The sequence below is a fragment of the Neovison vison genome, chromosome 12 (genome assembly GCF_020171115.1).
Source record: "Neovison vison isolate M4711 chromosome 12, ASM_NN_V1, whole genome shotgun sequence".
In the NCBI taxonomy this organism is placed as follows: Eukaryota; Metazoa; Chordata; class Mammalia; order Carnivora; family Mustelidae; genus Neogale; species Neogale vison.
The window spans coordinates 21,039,213-21,060,571 of NC_058102.1; the positions used below are offsets into that span (position 1 = coordinate 21,039,213).

Genomic DNA, 21,359 nt, shown 5'->3' on the forward strand with positions numbered 1-21,359 from the left:
ACCCTCTATAATGAAGCCTAACGTTCTGCCAAGCTGTCCAAAGAGACAAGTTTATAGGGTCCAGCTGCAGCATCACAAAGCTGGGCAGAAAAGGATGCGTTCGGAGCTGGGAAAGAGTTAAGTTGGTAAGTGCCATGGTTCACTCTCATGGCTACTCAGCTTCTTTCTGTATACACCTACACTATGTAATAGATTGCTACTAGCAACATGTGGCTACTGAGTACCTGAGTTCAGTGTAAAATATACACCATAAAATAAACACCAGGGCTCAAAGACTAGGTACAAAACAAAATGTAAAGTATCTCATTAAATTTTATATCAATTCTATGTTGAAATACTTTGGCTTTATTTACTTAAAACATGTTATTACAATTAATTTCACCTACTTTTGCTTTTTAATGAGATTACTACAATATTTTAAGTTATGTACATGGCTTGCACCGCAGATAGTTAAATACTTTCTTGAGTGGCTGGAGAAACTTGGCTGCTTTGGACAGAAAAAGTTTCTAATATCCACCAAGCTCCATTTTGATGAAATGTTTTTTCTCACTGTACCCCCACCTCCGCCAAGGTTATGTGTTTTAATTCTGCTACATGTCTGGGTACTGCAAGGAGCACTAACCTGGCTCCCCCAGACCTCCTCACCCACAATTCAGAGAAGCAGAGAAGCTGATTTTGACCACAAACTTTGTTTTGTTGTCCCCCTCTCCTTCCTCAATGCCAATTTTTTCCACATAAATATAGAGAGAATCAAATGAGTACTGAACACATCATTGCGACACAGAATAGTCTCAACAAAAGCAATTCCAGAAGAATTCGTAAAATAAGGGATATAAAGCATGCAACATGGTAGACTATCAGATTGCAAATTAGGAAAAAAAAATCTAGCTTCTATTCCTGGCTCTAATCTCCTTGCGTGAGGCCATATAAGTATGGTCCTCTATTTCTACATCTCCTTGGAAAAAGGGCTGAATCATACCAACTTTATTCAAATTACATCATGAAATTCTTTTAGAGATTATAAAGATGTGTGTGTGTGTGTGTGTGTGTGTGTGTGTGTGTTTTAATGAACAGGATAGAATAAAAAAATCAGAATATACCACATGTATTAAAGACATTTTCTTAAACTTTTACTGGTTTGCAACATAAGATATATGACTTACTGAGTGTCAGTTACAGCTTGAAAGCCACCAACGTAGATGATTTCTTCAAATCCTCTATAGTTTAAATTCTTACCGATTCAACTTGCTCAAAAATTATTTCAAGACCAGTAAATCACGAAGCATAAAATCACAACTTAATATGGAGATTTTTATCAAAGCTAAAATTTATTTGGTGCATACTCTGTTCTATCAGATATTTTCACATATACCTTTTCTTTTAATCTTGTAAAAGCAACCATATGAGGTATTTTACAGGCCAAAAAAATAACAAAAAACTACTTCCTCAACTTGTTCTTGAAAAGAAGAGTTATAAGCATTCCAAAATAAAAACAAAAACAAACAAAAAACAGCCAAGTACACAGTCCATTTCCATCTCCTTTTATACATCTTCTCACACATTTTAGCATTAGGAGACTAAGAAACCAACTCAAATAAAGGGAATCCTTCTGGTCATTTTTGTCTACAGGTACTTTTTAAGCCACCAACTTTCTACTCTAAGTACCTTAAGGGCTTAAATGCTGTCAATATCTGAAATAATTTTAAAGTGATCTAATATTTTGAAAAAATTGTTCCCATAGAAATACAAGCCTAAAAAGGGCACTATATTTTTTCAGATGTTATTTATTTATTTATTTACTTACTTACTTACTTACTTACTTACTTATTTCAAGTAAGCTGTATGCCCACTGTGGGGTTCGAACTCACGACCCTGAGATCAAGAGTCGCATACTCTACTGAGTCAGCCTGGCACCCCTCAGATGTAATTTCTCAACAGGCAATGGTACCAGTTCAACTGATGGAAAAGATTTAAACATCTTCAAGAAAACAGAAGAAGTGTAGGGAAAAATTTCTAAAAACGTAGCACCATTACTTCAATGAATTAGCAAATTTCAAGACATGAAAATTACCTAAGAATTATGTATTTTTTCAAATAATCTATCTTTATATTGAGAAGTTCAACTTGTATGTTGTTATATTCAGCTTTCCTTCTAATTAGGAGCTCAACACTGACATCAAGTTATTTTACAAAATAAAAAGCAATTTCCTAACAGTGACTACTAATGTGTTACTAAGGAAATTCTTCAACATTTGGCATTTATTCCAAATGCAAACTTTTCTCAAGAGAAATACTAATAATTGTGTTACAAACAAGACAGATAACCTGGTCAAGGTGTGAATGTATTTCACAAAAAACATGTGCTCTAGTGCTCGCTTCGGCAGCACATATACTAAAAAAAAAAAACATGTGCTCTTCCTAATGCCTTTCATTTCTTGTATAAATTTCTTCAACATTCTTCTGAATCTTTTTTCTAAAACCATATAATAACAAAGTACAGGTCATACAGAAACCAGATGTAAAGCTGACCTTTTATTTTTTTTTAAAGTATCCCCTTACTGAATAATGCCAGCAATATTATCACAAAATTACATTTTATAATCAAGTAATGTATACTCAATGTATATTTTTAGTGTGTGTGTGTGTGTGTGTATCAATATATATATGTATCAATGACACACTAAAGCTCCTATGATTTATTTTAAAGGATTGCTGGTTTTGGAGAATTAAAAGCCACAAACTCTATGGCAGCAACTATAATGCATATATAGTTCTCTGAAAGATCATTTTTAAATTATTACATAATGGTGAAATATAATTTAAACAAAATACAAATAACATTTACAGCATAAGGCTTTGTGGTTGAACAATCAGCACATCAAAGAAAAGTATCAGAGAAAGGCTTTAAAAAATAAAGCATGTTTCCTGTTAGAGAAGAATTTTGTCTTTCTTTCCTAAAAATGGCTAACTGTGCACATAAAAACGCAAACAAAAGGTTCCTAAAATTTCTAGAAAACAATTAAACTTCAGTTGCAGTAATTGATGAGGTCAGACTTTACCATGATGACTTGAAAATTAATCTGTTGGTAGCGAGAAGATACAACTGCTCATTTTTAGAGAAGTAAAGTTTATTACATTTGAAACAATACAGCAGAAATCTCAAAAGTTTACTCATTAAATATAGTTTCTTACAAATATCCTTTTGAAAATGCAATTCATATATGCTGCAACCTCAGAAGTTTGAATTCAAAATGAAATATGAAGGCAAGAGTCAGGGAAATCACGTCAGAGGGCTTTGTCAAGTATCTGTACAAATCAGTACATATTCTTCTGTCTGTGATATAGTAGGAAAGAAAGTGATTCTAAATATATCCAAGTAAATGCAGAAAAATACATTACTATTTGAGGCAGACCATGCTAAAACATAATTTACAATGATTAGTTTGCATTTAAGATGGTTAATAATGCCTTCAGTTTGAACCAATGAAATCAACATTAAGTAAAATTTTGCGATATTCGCTCAGTGTTTTGTATTGAACATTAGTTAATCTGAGAAGTAAATAAGATTGGAAAGAGCAAGCCACCAGATCCTTTTCGTTAGGTTCATCATTATCTCACTCAGTCATACTAAATGCAAACAAATCAATAGAGCATCAAGATTTTTCATTAAAATGAAGACAAATGACTTGTGAAGGCAGACTGTGTACCATGTAGTATTTAACATATGGATCTTGCATTAACCATCAACTCAATTTTTTAAATAAAACAAGATTTACAAGCTAAAATAAACATTTGATTAAAAAATTCTGCTATTCAAGATACTCAGGTGTCTTTTTTCTCTTTGAGATTGGTAAGGATTGGGTCTTTTAAAAACTTGAAGAGGAGGTGGTAAGAGGAAAAAAAAATCCTCAATGCTTTTAAAAACTCAGCTGTTAAGAAGTCCATACAACTACTATGCTGGCGTGGAAACAAGGTGTTTTCTGTCACAGAACCATCCACTTCCCCATAGAAGTAGTTCCTCCAAGCCAACTATATAAAGATGTAAATCAGCTCACCCATGATTAAAATTGAAGTAATTCTTCAAAAATAGAGCAAGACACCTCACCCAAAAAGATCTTTTAAGTCATTGCTAGCTGAACTGCTATTAGTCATAGTAGTTGGCGGCTGTGCAAAGTTCTGCGGGTTAAAGAAAGGATTAGCCTGCACACCAAAGGCAGATTGTCCTATCATATTCATCTGTGTTCCTATTACTGAACTGCCCATACCTGGAGACCCCTGTGGTGGTACAAATTGATTAAGCCACTGATTTGGTTTCTGTTGTGACAACTGGTTCATGCTAACTTTGGGTTTTTGAGGGCCAAAGAGATTATTAAGAGCAGACATATCTGTGGGTCTTTGTTGAGTCGGCTTTGCACCAGCAGGAGGAACACTCACAGCACTGAAGTTTGGCAAAGTGGCAGGTGTTCCCAGTGTCATCTTGGTGACTCCAGGTGTGCTTGGACTACCGAATAAGTTCTGGTTTGTATTAACCGGCATGCTGAATCCTGAAGTCTGAAAGCCCATGTTAGCATTTAAGCCGTTGGTCAAATTTCTCTTGGTATTATCGATTGGTGTAGAAAACATCATGCCAAGGCCCATGGAAGGAACAGAAGTGAAGGTACTTGAAGCAGAAATTTTAGGGGTACTAACAGAAAGGCTGGTCAAAGATGACATGTTATCCATCAATGTATCTGTCAAGTCCTTAGTCTGAAAAATACGAGGGAATTACTTTATCTCCAAGATTTCTAAATTAATTAGAGTCAATAAATGACAAGTTAAAATTAAGCTCAACAGTCTATACCAAGTTAGCAAACCACAGCCTACAGGCCAAGTCCAGCCAGCCACATATTTTTATACGGTTTTTACAGATGAACACTGAATTGAACATGAACACTGAACAAGAAACCAAACTATAATCAACTTGATGACAGGGAACACTACATTTAAATTCCAATTAAATAATATGCTGGCCTCTCCCACTGCTCCCCAAAATAGAAATATGTTCTTCTCTCATTGGTATATCTATATTGCAATAAGGATACTCTATTACTTTTATATTTTGAATTATATCACAATTTTGTGGAAATTTGTTTTCTCTATTCTCATAAAAGTACCTAGAAAATAGTTTTTATTTTGCCTCTTGCCCCACAAATATTTTCCTCAGAAGAATCATCTTAGTGATCAGGAGATAACAAAAAATAATTTAAAGATCACTTTTAAGATAAAGTTATTTCTGCAGCCAGTAAGAGTATAAACTCTCTACAGGCAGGAACTTAGATAGAACAGTGCCTGAAACATAACAGGAAATAAATACTGGTTAGGACATATAGGCAAGTATTCCTAAATCAAGTTACAGACAGACCTGACTATAACTGAAAAGCCAAAAATTAAAAATTACTTTTTTGCTCAAAAATACATAAATGCATAAAATAATATTCCTGACCATTTCAAGGTGAACAGAGTTACTTAATACTATTAAATCTAGTATTTTTTAAGAAACCCTCTTATTCATGTAACTTTCTCTTTATTGGTAACAATCACTATCATAAAACATTGTATCTTAGGCCATTGAGGAATTGTTGGAAAATCCTTTCTGTCCATACTTCTTAGAAACTCCATTATTGAAGTATTCTTTGAAATATATTTTTATACAGACACTAGTAGGTAGAATAAGTTATATACTTACTTCTTCAGTACAGTATGCTTGAAGTCATGCAAAAGTATAACCTGAAATTAAGTATGCTTGAAATTGTGCAAAAGGAATGAATTCTGACCTGTTTGACTGGAGCAACAGGTGTGTGTACTTGGGGTTTCAGAGGCTGCTGGCTTTTCAACTTCTGTGCCTGCTCCTGTTCTTTTGCTAATTTTTGTTTTTCTTCAAGAGTAAGAGACGCCTCAAAATGAAACAAAATAATGTATCAACTGGCAACTTGGTAATTTCACTTGTAAAACAGAAAATGTCTTTTTTTGTAAAGTATGTCTTGATATGTTTGACAATACCAAGTAGTTTGCAAGCTACTCTTGCACTGATGATTGCCACAGGTAAATTATATTTTGAATTATTATAAGATTCAACTTTAGGTAGGAACAAATCTCTGTTAAAATACTTCTTTCCAGTGTAAAAACAGTTATTATTATTATTTTTTTAATTTTTTATGTTTTATAAACATATATTTTTATCCCCAGGGGTACAGGTCTGTGAATTGCCAGGTTTACACACTTCACAGCACTCACCAAAGCACATACCCTCCCCGATGTCCATAATCCCATCCCCCTTCTCCGAACTCCCCTCCCCCCAGCAACCCTCAGTTTGTTTTGTGAGATTGAGTCACTTATGGTTTGTCTCCCTCCCAATCCCATCTAAAACAGTTATTATTTTAATACCATTCATCAGTTTGACCTTTTTCCAGACAAGAGGAATATCATTTAGTGGTTTTATTTTATAAAATTGGGAGACTCTTGTTCAACTCTAATCTTTCTTCAAAAATATTTTAGGAACTAAACAAAAAGCTAAGGAAAACATAAAGAGCTTCTTTCACTGCTAATTTCTGAATCAAATTTGACATTTATCTTTTTCTTTTATCAACCTTGCTAAACTATAAGCTCACAGTGTGTTCTTACAATTTTGTAAAACCAATGCCCAGTAGCTTTGCACATATAGGTTCTAGTATTTGTCAAATGAACAGAAGAAAAGTTGCCCCCCTGCAGAAATTCAAACTCGACATATTTATTATAATGAATACTAACCAGTACTTCAACTACAACGTATCATTTTATAATTCATCACTGAAAATCAGAAGCAGAGAAGAAACACACTTCTTTATCAAGAAGCGTGACTGGCAAAGTGCAGTAGAAAGGACAAAGAAGGCAGGCAATCTAGAAATATTACCACATGGGAGGCTGTATAATAAAGGAAGTTAAAATTCTCAAGCCTGTTTATTCTCAATGTGAGTCAGGTCATGTTTCCATGATAATTTTTAAACTTCTTAAGGATTATTAAAGCATGCTTCCTGTTAAAATGCTAAACAGTAGTTTTTCCCAACAAAAATCTGTAGTTTACAAGAAGTCCTATAATATAAATCAGTGCATTATAAGAACAAGTAAAGAAACTTACTCTTTTATGCTTATTCTGTAACCCATCCTCTTTACTTTCTGATTCACTGCCAGTCAGAAAGTCTGCTCCAATGTTGTTAAAGACTTTGTCAATCTGCTGAAAAAGAAAAATGTCAACCATTGAATGACATCAAAAAACTGTGATTTTACTACTTAAAAAGCAAAAGCCCCTCAGATGAAGCACACTGTCAAACTCTTTTTACAAAAATTAAAGTGATCTAAATAAACTACCTTGTGACCCAGCAATTGCATTACTAGGTATTTATCCAAGGAATATAAAAATACTGATTCAAAGGGGCATATGCACCTCAATGTTTATAGCAGCACTATCAACAGTAGCCAAATTATGGAAAGAGCCCAGATGTCCATCAACTGATGAATGGATAAACAGGTGGTATATTTGTACAATGGAATATTGCTCAGCCATCAAAAAAAAAAAGAAATCTTGCCATTTGTGATGACGTGGATGCATAAACATCATATCTCTGATCATTTCAATGTGAACAGAGTTACTTAGTATTATTAAACCTAGTATTTTTTAAGAAACCCTCCTGTTCATATAACTTCCTCTTTATTGGTAACAGTCACTATCATAAAACATTATACCTTAGTCAGGCTATTGAGGAGTTGTTGGAAAATTCTTTCTGCCTATACTTCTTGGAAACTGCATTACTGAAGTATTAGAAACATAATGCTAAGTGAAATAAGTCAGAGAAAGACAAATACCGTATGTTTTCACGCGTATGTGGAACTTACAAAACAAAACAAATGAATATAGGGGAAGGGAAAGAAAAACAAAATAAGTAAAAACAGAGGGAGACAAACCAAAAGAGGCTCTTAACTACAGAGAATAAACAGGGTTGCTGGAGGGGAGTGGGGAGAGGTTAAATGGGTGATGGGAACTAAGGAGTGCACTTGATCTCATACGAACTGGGTGTTGATATACAACTGATGAATCACTAAAATTTACTCCAGAAACCAGTGTCATACTATACGTTAACTTGAATTTTTTTTTTCATTAACTTGAATTTAAATAAAATCTTAGAAGTAAATAGATAAATAAATAATCTAAATATCTTACCTGAGACCCAACATTTGTAACCTTGGTCTCCTCAGAAGCATTCATTTGATTTCCTATATCCAAAGATCTGCAGGAAAGTTGAATTATGACAAAGCAATAAAAAGAAATGCTTATTTTTGAAATACTCATACTAAAAACAGTTCATCCCTATGGGGGATAACTGTTTACCTTATATATATATATATATATATATATATATATATATATAGTAAAATTATTTACTATAATTAATGTCTGCTTGCTCCAATAAAGTAACATTGCATATACCAGTCTTTTTTTTTTTAATTCCATATTTGGTATTTACTGGAGAATTCACTTAGTGTGTCATAAAACTAAGAAAGCATGATTCTTACTGTCAGAGAGCTTATAGCTCACTGAGAGACAAGGTATGAAATGAGGAACTTGATGTGATTAAATTCAGAATCTGATTTTCACAATAAAGGCTATAATCACTATGATGAACTAGATCTAGGCCTTGAAAAATAGGTAAGATTTAGATGGGAAAAAGAAAAAAAAAGTTCACTTATGCCTCAAGTATAAATATTAGATATTAAATTTTTCTTATAAATTTTTAAACATTATTTATCCGGTTCTTATGTTAATAATCCATCAAACAACATAAATATATACATCACAGAATATTAGAACATACAAAGGGCTATTTCATGTCATTCTACACCTGGTATATTTATTTCCATTAGCCTTTATCTTACACTGGGGCAGAAGCTAAAAAATTTCTATCTGGGAATCTTGCTCATAATTGGTATCAACTTGACTGATGTTCTGGTATCTTTTTTTTTTTTTTTTTTAAGAGGGAGAGGGAGAGAGGGAGAGAGGGAGTGAGAGAAAGAAAGAGGAGAGGCAGAGGGAGGAGGAGAATCTTAAGCAGGCTCCACACCCAGCACAGGCCAGATGTGTGGCTCAATTTCACAACCTTGAGATCATGACCTAAGCCTAAATCAAGAATCAGACGCTTAACCAACTAAGCCACCCACATGCCCCTGATGTCTCTTTTCACTGATATCTTTTGGCTCAGGATTAAACAGACATCCTAAAATCATGTGTTTTTCTTTGGCAAACAAATACAGTGGAGATTTCATTTTAGTAAACTGGAGTTTACTAAACTGGAGTAAACTAACTTTAGTAAACAAGTTTACTAAACTGGAGTTTAATAAACTCCAGTAATTTTCACCTTTCCCTTCTTCCTTTGAATATTAGTATTTTGCAATTAACTTAGATAATTCTCCCTAAAAAAAAAAAAATTAGATGATGTGGTATTAAAATATGAAATGAATGCCCTATAAATGTTTCTAGAATCAGGAAAAACAAAAAGGGAGAAATCAAAACACCAGGTTTCACAGATTTGAAAAATATTTGTAAGTGGTGCTCTTAGTGATCACCCTGAATTTACACCTCTAGTAGCTAATGCTACCATAACAAGAGACTCTCAGAAACAGAATTTTCCTTATGTATAGAAAATGCTAAGATTGTATCATATTACACTTTTATACTCAGAAATGACATTTGATTCTCCATAAGAGTCTATTTTACACAGTTCAAGTTAACATAAAGGAAAATTTTTAAATGCTTTACATGTAAACAAATTGAAATCTATCAGTTTTTCACTACGCAGAACAAACTGATGGTCACCAGAGGGAAGATGGGTGGAGGGATAGGTGGAAATAGGTCAAGGGGCTCAATGATGAACACAGAGTCATGATGTATAAAATTGTTAAATCTCTATATTGTACACCTGAAACTATCTGTTAATGATACTGGAATTAAAATAATAAACTTAAAGTAAAAAAAAAAATCCATTTTTCTAGTCCTTATTCCAGAAAATCAGTCATGAAGTAACCTTAATCTCACTCTGGGGCCATGTACAATCCATATGCAACCTACTTACTTCTGCTGCTCTTGCATTATATGAAGTTGTTCCAGTTTAGTCTTATGTTCAGACTCCAATCTGTTAAGCATCTCTTTTATGACGGAAATGAAAGAATTGAACTGGTACAATAAGAAATTGATACAGTTATAATGTTTCAAATTAGCAACAAATGTAATCTAATAAAATAATTCAACAAGTTAACCATAATACTCTCTATTTTTACCAGAATATGACCCACTCACAGCAGTGATGCCACAAGAATAGTATATTTAAACTCAGCATATCACAGCAAACTTTTATAGTATTTCTGTATGATGGTGATAAAGTTGATGAGGATTTCAAGTTCCAGAAATTGTGTCTCAATTAGTTTTATAGCCCAAGTTCTCTAAGAGCTATTATTCAGCAGTCTTACAAATTTTCCCCCAGCAGTCATTACATATTGATTTTCCTATAATAGTCTAAAATTGACCATCTGAATTTGTACATATCTGGAAACAACCCATTTAATTATGCATAACAAAGTCAGTTTATTCAGACTGTTATAAAAATGACATATTTGGCTAAAATAAATCTGTTTTCTAAAGTTAGTAGAAATAGTAAATGTATATGTTTTAACTTTCAAATAATTATAGTTCCTAAAGTGTATCTAATACTATGTCATAATGTAGTTTAAGCTTTGGTTAAATGATGATTCTTAGGTACCTCAGATCACCATAAACTATTTAACAATACCATATATTACAGGAAGAATCTAGAAACTGCTTTCTTTCCCTCCTAAATCTTTTTGTACTGGGTGCTTATATAACTCTTCATAGTAGGTTTATTAGTATTTCTATTCCTTGGGGTACGTGGGTGGCTCAGTTGGTTAAGGGTCTGCCTTTGGCTCAGGTCATGATCCCAGGATCCTGGTATCAAGCCCCGCGTCAGGCTCCCTGCTTGGTGGGAACCTGCCTCTCCTTCTCCCTCTGCTGCTCCCCCTGCTTGTGTTCTCTGTCAAATAAATAAGTAAAATCTTCAAAAAAAAAAAAAAATTCTATTCCTTAAATGAGGAAACTGTGGTTCTGGGAAAGAGAAAGCAACTTAGTAAGAGATACTAAATAACATATGGGAGCATGAGAATTCACTTAAGTCTGTCTCCAGAGCTTGTGCTCATTTGTACTTGACACTGCTTCTCACCATGATGCTCAGTCAGCCCTTGTCTTACCACGAGAGTAACAAAACACATTATTTCCTTAGCAGTTTACCAGGATGGACACTCTGATTAGTTTTTTGGTGTTTTGTTTTGTTTTTTAACTTTGTAATGAAGTGTAACAAACTAACAGAAAAGTATACAAAGATAAGCACATGATAAAAAAAACAAATGAGTTTTGGTCAGATGTAGAAAAAGAACACTGGCAGCACCCCATAAGCTTCCTTGTGACCCCTTCTAGTTACTTCCCACCCTCTTATCCTACAAGTAAACACGAGCCTGACTTCTGGCAGTGTCGTTTTGACTATTTTTATACTTTATATAAATGGAATCATTTGGTAGATCTTCTTTGTCTGCTTTCACTTGCTCAGCATTCTGTTTGGGAGATTCATCCATATGAATGTAGTTGGTTACATATAGTTGAATGTAGTTGGTTCAGAAGAATTAACACAGTGGGCCTGGACTGCTATCTTTGAAAAGGCCTGATTGCGAGGTTGACTGTTGGCTGGTGTCCAGGAACTCAGATTTTAGGAGTTCCCACCATTAACTAATGAAAGTGACTCACTAAGTTGTACAAAGACCATTTTATGCTAGCTTTCCTTCTGGAAGTCTGGAATTTGGGTACATGTCAGGCAGATAGAGCTACAACACTTCACATATACTATCACAACGCATTACCAGGGAGAGTAAATATAGATAGATAGATAGATAGATAGATATAGATAAATATTTTTTTGGGGGGGGGGGAGTAAATATATTGAGATGACTCTGGAAACCTGCAGTTGGTTTCCTCCAGAGTGCTCCAGCCTTCTTCCTTTGCTGATTTTGTTTTATACCCTTTCACCATAAAAAATCATAGCCATGAATACAACTATAGGCTGAGGCCTGTGACTCCTACTGAATCACTGAATCTGGAGGTGGTCTTTGGAACATTGACCAACACAAGCTGTATTATGTTTTGATTGCTACTTAGTATTTCCTGTTTTATAGTCAAATGCAAAAAAAATGTACTTTCTTAAATCAAGTTACCTTTTTCCATAATGCAAAATATCCTTAGATTATAATCAGAACTGACAGAAGAGGCAGTCTTAAATTAGGAACCCTCTCCATGAAGTGAATAGCAGACCACACCCATGTTAACTATTGGAAAATACCAAAATATAAGAATCAAAATATTTCTGTTGATAAAAACAGACCCTTAAAAAAATCAACCATAAAGCTGAAGAAAACTAACACCACATTCCAAATGAAATTATATAGTATGAAATAAGCATTTGGGAATATTTAAAAACATTCTAAATGACCAAAAGTTGGACTTAGGCCTATTATCATCATATTTTTCCCCAATATTCACTGTTTCCCTTTTTGCCAATTGTAACCTCAATCCTGCCACCCAAGATATGAAGAAATTTATCAAGCCAATTATCAAGCCAAAAATTGAAATTTAGGGACACAAACTCTCAGAGGTTTACCCCATTACTTCATTTTGTTTTGTTTTTTTAAGATTTTATTTATTTATTTGACAGAGAGAGATCACAAGTAGACAGAGAGGCAGGCAGAGAGAGAGGAAAGCAGGCTTCTTGCTGAGCAGAGAGCCGGATGTGGGACTTGATCCCAGGACCCTGAGATCATGACCTGAGCCGAAGGCAGCGGCTTAACCCACTGAGCCACCCAGGCGCCCTACCCTACTACTTCAAATGAAATTTGGGTCTGATTAATTTTATAAATTTCTCTAACTCCAAAACTCCATTCACTCAGCACTCTCCGCTAAGGCCGAAAGCTTTCCTGCTTAACTCCCAGCTTCCTGCTTCCTTAATTCCTCTAATTTATTTTCAGTATTTAATTCCCAATCTTGCCTGCCTATCCATTTCTGACACTCTCTGGTAAATAGTAACCAATTCTCGGTCTTTTTTCCATTTTACTCCATTAAACACCAGTTCTACAGTGAACAAATGATTTGTCATTACTCTAACTCAAATTTTCTCTCAGTTCAATAAATATTTTTGACTTTTAGCACTGCACTAAGTGCTGGGGCTATAATAAAGTATAAGATAAAATAACCAGCCTTCTGGGAAAGGCAGACATGCAAGTACATACCTGTGATAACTACAGTGGCAGAGCTATACAGAGAGGTAACTGTATAATAATCTTTGACCACATTACCTCTTTGAGCAAATGTTACCACATCTTAAAATCTCAAATACCTAAACCAGTACACCAGAAACTAACACTGTATGTTAACTATACTGGCATTAAAATAAAAAACACATCATCAACAACAAAAAAACAAATACCTAAATCAGAGAGCAATTTGAAGTCTACCTATACTAGTCTCAATTTATCTCTCTCCCATTACTTCCCTACTGTATTATAGGTATCTCTCAGTCAAACTGGATTATTCATTTCCTATGGCAGATAGACTCTAAACTCGTTCCCAATTATCTCCTCATTCTGCCGCTCAGGGCTTTGTGTAACTCCCTGTTTTTGAGAGTAAGTAGGAGCTGGGACTTGCTGGTAACCAACAGAATTCAGCAAAGGTAATGGATGTCATTTCCTTGATCACACTATAGGATGTTGTAACTTCCATCTTTTTAGCAGATTCTCTTTCCCACTTTGATGAAACAAGCTGCCATGCTGGAAGGCCCATGAAGCAAAGAACTGACAGGGCATCTAGCTAATAGCTAGGAACTGAGGCCCTCAGTCCAACAGCTTAAAAGGAACTGAATCCTGCCAAAAACTATGTAATATATTTATATATTTAATGCCAAGAAAACAGTAAGCTGGATAAACTGAATAAAGCACAAAACTATTCTTACCTGATTAAGATTAAGATTATTTTCAATACTCAGGGGAATCAGATGAGGCAATACTTTTCCAGCCAACTGCTCTTTGGTGATTCCCAGCTTCTTATGAGTGAAAGTACATTTGTAAATACCTGATAGAAAAGAATGAGACAAATTTCACAGTTCAATACCACAAGTTAAGAGACATTAGGAAAATACTGTATCTACATGAACTATCTCAATAATTAATATAATTACACATTTCTCCTTGTCAGTGCCTCGAAGGATGTTCTTACATATGGATCAGAATGATTTCAGCTTTATCACCAGTTTAGATTTAAATACCATGACATATTTATCCTGAATTCTTTTGCCTTAAGAGCACATTTAATATCAGAATAACATTAAAAGCCTATCATACCACAGGAGTAAGGTTACAGAATGACCCTCTATCCTGAAATTACCTGAATATATAGTTCAGACTTCTCACTCAAGCTTGAGACATCTATTTCACAAGTGAGTAAGGATAGGTCTTATACCTTTATTCACTTCTTCAACTAATCAGACTTAACATGCTTGAAATTTTATAATTTAATTCAACTCCACACAATCCTTCCCTACAGTCTCACCTATTTACTCAAAAACTTTAAGACCCTGCTTATTACACTTATTCTACAAAGCCTTCATTTGGTAAACTGAGCACATTTGTTTCTCATTCTCTAAATGCTTTTGTTGTTGTGTTTTGTATATAATCCATACCCTCAGAACAAACCATATCCTATAATTTTGCTGTTAATGTATACTTCACTTATATACTCAAAGAGTGACTTTATCGAACACCTACTAAATGTTTATTCACTAGGTACTTATTTGCTATGCTCATTACTTCTGCCTTCCCATTTTATCACTGATTTCTCATAAGACTCCCATAATGATGCATTTTATCCTCATTTGGTAGATGAAGTAACTTTTCAAAGTCACTGCAGGAACTGACACAACCAGGACTGGAGCTAGAGATCTTTCCACTGCGCCAAAGTCCTTCTCAAGAAAACAAATTTCTTTGAGCGGAGAAGTTTCATACCATATCCCATGCCTACACAGGTCCACAATAAATTATTTGCTAACCATTCCTACAAATATTTACTGAGGACTTTCTGTAGACCAGGCACAACAGTAGTTGTTAAAAATACACAGCTGAATAATTTGATTTTTCTTCAAAATTAACAAACTTTAAATTTAGTAAAATGTAAACTCGTTCATGTTTTTGTGATTCTACAATTATGTCTGTTTCCATGAGTATAGTAGCACCTCAGAATTTCCAGACTATAACTAATAGTAAATAATTTCTACTGTCAAAGCTATAACTATAGTGAACAATTTCAGAGTTTCTTGACAGAGTAATTTGTCATTATGCTAATGGAATAGAATGTGCCGTAAGGCTAATATGCTTCATAAACCCATCACTTAATAGTGAAACATACTGGCTAAGATTTGAACATATATAAATCAAAAACCAGCTCTACCATTTATCAGTTGTGTTATCTTGGATAACTTATTTAAACTCTGGGCCTCAATTTCCTTACCATAAAACAGAAATAACAGTACCTATCTGACTGGAATTTGGAGAGGACAAAATGAGATAATGCAGAAAAAATATTCAGCATAGCACCTAATACAAACTGGGTCCCAAGTAACCATCAAGTATTACTATTAAGACTGGTTATTGGCATTTTAAGCAGCTTTGTTTGCCTTTCTTATTTGGTATCATTTCACAGAGGAAACTACATATGATCATGGTATTTGTGAAGCTAGGATTTCCAAATGTCTAATTCTTTTGTAAATGTCAAGGAAGACCACAGTTTTTGCTAAAATTAACAAAAAGGAAAGTGATATCATGATATTTATCCCACCATTCCTCAATTACTGAATGCAATATACCTAAAAAAGGATACAAAGGTTTTGGAAGATTCATTTGCATGACTATAAAACAATAAAGTACCATCAAATAACATTAAGTTTTCAGCTACCTAAAATTCCCATGAGGACTGCGGGTTCCTTGGATGGAATTTGTTGTAAGAAGGGCAGGATATCATCAAGTACAAACCACTTATCCAAGTATTCCAAAATCTTTCCTAAGCACACTAATGAATTTACACGAACCTATTAAAAGAGGTAAATTGCATTAGTCATTTAAAGTCTTTGCAATCTAGAACAAAACGTTTAACTCTAAATTTAATCTTCATATAGATATGTTAAAATCTCAAGAATAAAAGTAGGTTTAAAAGCTCTCCTCCTTTAATAATATAGGAAATCCACATATTTACTAACTCCCCTGGACTTGTTTCAGTAAGAATTTATGATTGCTTTACCAGGACACTAGTTAGCTAAAAGCAAGAAATGACTTCAATTTTTGTATCCTTCTAAATAAAGTGATTAGGATTTGACGAGATCGGGCGCGTTCAGGGTGGTATGGCCGTAGACAAGTGATTAGGATTTGAGAAGCTTTACTATATATGTGTTTACTAACAATAATTCTTTGGGGACATCTGAATTATGAAAAGGACTACATTCTCCTAGCTTCTAGTACTTTCCTCTAACTCAAGGTTAATTCATTCTTAAATCAAATATTTCAACATCATGTAAAAACTATTTATATTTTACCCTACATAAAGTTTTCTATTTCTAAATATATCTTTAACACCAATAACTAGAACCTGATACTTAGTACTTTTATCAAAATTCTATCTATATTTGCTTGACAACTTTGATAAGCATGTCACACCCTATTTTTTTAGCTTGAGTATGTTAAGATAGAATACCTTCAGAAAAAAGGCAAAGCAAAAAAATACAGCATACTGTTACATACAAAAAACTGATGGTTGCCAAATGGAAGGTGGGTAGAGGGCTGGGTGAAATAAAGGGGATTAAGAGTATACTTATCATGATAAGCCCTGAGGAAGGTATAGAATTGTTCAATTATTATATTATACACCTGATACTAATATAACATGATAAGTTAATTATATTTCAATTTTTAAAAAAAGAATATTTTGGTCAGGATCCTATCAATAGAACTGCAGAAAATTTAAAAAATTTTTTTAAAAACACACTAAGAGGGGCGCCTGAGTGGCTCAGTTGGTTGGACGACTGCCTTCGGCTCAGGGCGTGATCCTGGAGTCCCGGGATCGAGTCCCGCATCAGGCTCCCAGCTCCATGGGGAGTCTGCTTCGCTCTCTGACCTTCTCCTCGCTCGTGCTCTCTCTCACTGTCTCTCTCTCTCAAATAAATAAATAAAATCTTTAAAGAAAAAAAAAACACACTAAGAAAAGCAGAAAATAATTTAGTTGGTTAAAAAAAAGCACCATATTTCTCTAAGATAGAAAATTTTTTCTGAAAAAAAGGTATAATTTTTTTTCTGAAATTCAAACATAAATTATAGTACAAATTTAAAAAAGATACCTAATTAATTTGCTTTTAGAATCAGTGTAATAAAAGGAATTGCTACATTTTTTATATGTGTATATATGTGTGTCAAGAGAAGCTAGAAATACTAGTTTAATTTTATTTTTATTTTTAATATAAAATATTAGTCATGTAAGTCATGAAGAAATAGAACTCTTGGAGCATCTTACCTACCTCTGTGTAGAATTTATTTCTCTTTATTTTCAGGAAACAGTATTAAATACAATTCTAACTCAAAACTCATGTTTCACTAATTTCCCAGTTAGAATTCTTTAACCTTAGAGGTCTACGAATATGAACGAAATTCAGAATTCAGATTTGCTCCTCTGAAGACACGAGCACTGTACATGTATAAAATGCAAATCCATTCCAGAGTTACTGTTCTAAATATTCATTATAACTCTTTGTAATCATGTCTTTAACGGCTCAGTTGGCTTCTTAAAAAGAGATATAAACATTCCCAGGCATTAATACAGACCATTTAAGTATCAATGCTTCCCATCTCACCTTGCATACTTAGAACTAAACCAGAACATGTACTTTTACAAAATGTATGCTAAAATAAATCCACGCTGCCATAAAATACAGTGTGCCTTATATGATTTTTATTTTCTTTTTTTTTCTAAAGATTTTATTTTTTATTTTACTTTGAGTAATCTCTACACCCAATGTGGGGCTTAAACTTACAAGTCCCAAGATCAAGAGTCACATGCTCTACAACCAAGCCAACCAGGAGCCTGCAGATTTTTAAAGGACATGTTGAAAATGAAATTTTTAGCTGAATATTACTACCATCTATTTTTAAAATTCAATCATAAAATTTAGAAAACTTCAGAGAAAAGAAGTGAATTTCAAATCTTTTTAATATTTATGAAGAAAAAGACTCAAAGGGGTAAGTTAACTTGCCCAATGGCACAAGATAGTTAGTAGTAGAGTCAATAAAAACTTGGGTTTTTTTACTTCATTTCATACTGTTCATCTTGGTAAACAATGATTTTTTTTCCATTTTGATGTTGCTTTCCATCTCAGTGCTTTTATACCAAATATATAAATAAATATATAAATAAAACCCATGACCTAAAATGGATTGGATCACTATAAGGCAAAATCATGTCATTTAAATCAGCTTAAGCTACAAATGCTTGTATTTATTTAAATTTACATTTTACCTAATAAAGGTGGAAGAGGTCTTCAAAGAACTATACTTACAAATTTAATAACATGACCATTAGCAAACATTAATATAAAGAACTTATCAGATGAACGAAGGACATCTCTCCATCTTTTCTAAAGCTGCTATTTGAAGAGAATATTCAATGTTACTTCCATAAAGAACTATCTGTGGGATCAATTCTTATGATCTACTGTTAGAGAAAAGGTTGGGAATAAATATTTCTCCCAATACAAGATAATGAGAACTGTTATTTACTGCTATTTACTACATCCTTGACTACCAACAGTGTTATAATTCTGAATTCAAAGGCTTCAGCTGACTTTGGCCTAGATTCTTGAGTACAACTACCCCCTCCCACCTTGTGTTCTTATTAATGTATTTTACTGTACCCTAATTTTTTTTTGAAAGTAGGCAAGTAAGTGGTAGGTACAAAAATACAGATAACTAAAAGTAAAGGCAGTTTATGAAAGGAAGTTGTTCAAAAGTTTTTAGACTTTAACAACAAGTTAAACTCATGATTATTTTAAAACTACCAACAAAATTGTGAATTAAAGCATAAAAGTCTTAAGAAAGAAAAATTACTCAAATTTTCTCTTGAAGCACTAAAATTAAAGGACAGGAATAAGGCCAGGGATATAATACTACAAAATTATGTATGAGGGAAAACTACAACTATTGATCACTTTTATAGCACTGTATGCAGGCCACCTATAGCCAAGATGAAATATATAAACAAACTATAAAAGGGTTATTTAACAATAAGAAAATAATTTAAAACAATGAGAAGTTAAAGAAAAGCAAAAATTAATATGTAATTACTTACAGCAAGGGAAGATGTTTGTAGACATGCATTTTTAATTCTTGGTATCAAAGCATTTTTCATGGATGGATAGTCTATAAGATTTGCAAAGGTTGGAATGATGTTTAAACAGAGTTCCTATTAAGAAAATACATGGATTCAATCAAGATTCTCTTGACTTTTCTCCCACATATTAAAGAATGTTTTACATTTGCATGGCTAATTTGTCACACAGTTTGAAAAAAACTTTTATGTATATTGTATCATTTGCTCCTTTCAACAATTATTTGAAAGCAGAATATTTATCACTAGTTTTCAATTTCACAGATGAAAAAACAGACTCAAAAGACCTTCCTCAAAATCATACAAGGTCATATGACCTAGCATATGGTAACAACATTCCTCGGTCTCATACCTAAATTTCTTTCCCTCACAACACAATTCATCATTTATTATTTAAGAATAGGAACACCTAAGTTTTGCTTTCTTTCACAATGAGGGAAAATCAAGTACAAAGTGACATCAAACTATTCGTCTTAAATAAGGAATTTCTTAGCTGTTACATAAACCCTTAAGACAGAATATGAACATTTTATTTAATATATTTTAAAAGATTGTTTAGTAATACTAGGGAGAAAATGCAGTAAGATACTATCACATAATCCCAACTTTTAAAATGTGTAGGTACACGTGTCTGTCTATAAGCTCAAGGGAAAAAACATAAGGACAGATCTGGAAATGTTAAGTCTGGGCATCTCTGAGAGAGGATTTTAATTTTCTTTATATTTTTAAGTACTTCCAAATTCTGAAACTTCCAAATTCTGAAGTATAACTCATAGAAACAGGAAAAAGTTATTTAAAACATTGTTAACTAATGCTGGCCATAATGTAAATGATTTTAACTGGGAACTCTGAATGAGGCTAACAGAGGAAAAAGGGCAATGACTAAGGAAAAGGGAACTAAATGAGTTAAAGAAAAGAAAAAGAAATGGCTTGAAAACTAACTGGCTGAAGAACATACATCTCAGATACCTTTAAAGGGCAGAATGATCCTTGTAGCAAAGCACAGAAGGGATTACTAAAGAAAATGGAGGCATAAATGTGTATCAGGGAAGAAGTTAAACAAATCTGGTATACTTAAAGACATTCATTTGTAGCTAGAAAATAGAAATGAATTAACCAGTAAGAATCTGTTATCAGAATAATGGCCACATATTTTATTTGCTTTATTCCCAGATTTCTAAAAGACATATATGAGTTATATGTTTATATCCACTCAGAACTATAATAAATAAGTGGGTGACGTGCCTCGAGGATAAGAAGTACAAGCTACATTCAAGGGGCCATTTTCTACAGATGGGAGAGAACAGGCAAGGGTGAATAGCTCGTGGGATACTGTACTCCCGTTACCAGAGGGTGCCTTCATAGGGAAGGTCAGCCTTTAATTCAAGAGAGTGAGCATGCATACACATTGTACTGTGTAACCTAGCAGTGAGTTACAAAGAGGCAAATCTTAAATTATGTCTAAATCATATAGGTGAAGGAGGGGAGGAAGAGCTTTTCCTGAAAAGGAAATACAGTGAAGAACATAAAAACAGGAGATTGAAACAACCCAAAACTCAAGGAAATACAGTGAAGAACCTAAGAACAGGAGACTGAAACAACCCAAAACTCAAGGAAATCATTAACTCATTCTCAGGAACTTCTGCCTCTTAGTTATACTTTATAACTGGTAGCAGAGAGGGAAGAATAAGCATAGCTTCTATGTTTAATTTTAAAGCTAAAAATTTTTTAAGTTGGTTTACATACATATTTCTGTTCATGCCTCTAA

General features: G+C 33.6%; 1 protein-coding gene across 3 annotated transcripts in view; it reads right to left on the bottom strand.

The window, feature by feature from the left end:
- Positions 1-1,309: 1,309 nt before the first annotated feature.
- SCYL2 (SCY1 like pseudokinase 2) overlaps positions 1,310-21,359 on the bottom strand; it is a 61,730-nt gene continuing 41,680 nt past the window's right edge. For 2 of the 3 annotated variants that reach the window (XM_044229155.1, XM_044229157.1), the window contains 8 exons: positions 19,553-19,666; positions 16,121-16,253; positions 14,127-14,245; positions 10,140-10,240; positions 8,234-8,300; positions 7,154-7,249; positions 5,814-5,933; positions 1,310-4,746 (listed from right to left, as the gene is read on the bottom strand). In XM_044229155.1, coding sequence (XP_044085090.1) covers positions 4,102-4,746; positions 5,814-5,933; positions 7,154-7,249; positions 8,234-8,300; positions 10,140-10,240; positions 14,127-14,245; positions 16,121-16,253; positions 19,553-19,666 — 1,395 coding nt within the window. In that variant the 3' untranslated portion in view covers positions 1,310-4,101. The remainder of the gene's footprint in view (positions 4,747-5,813; positions 5,934-7,153; positions 7,250-8,233; positions 8,301-10,139; positions 10,241-14,126; positions 14,246-16,120; positions 16,254-19,552; positions 19,667-21,359) is intronic. The other variant, XM_044229156.1, reaches the window with a different exon arrangement.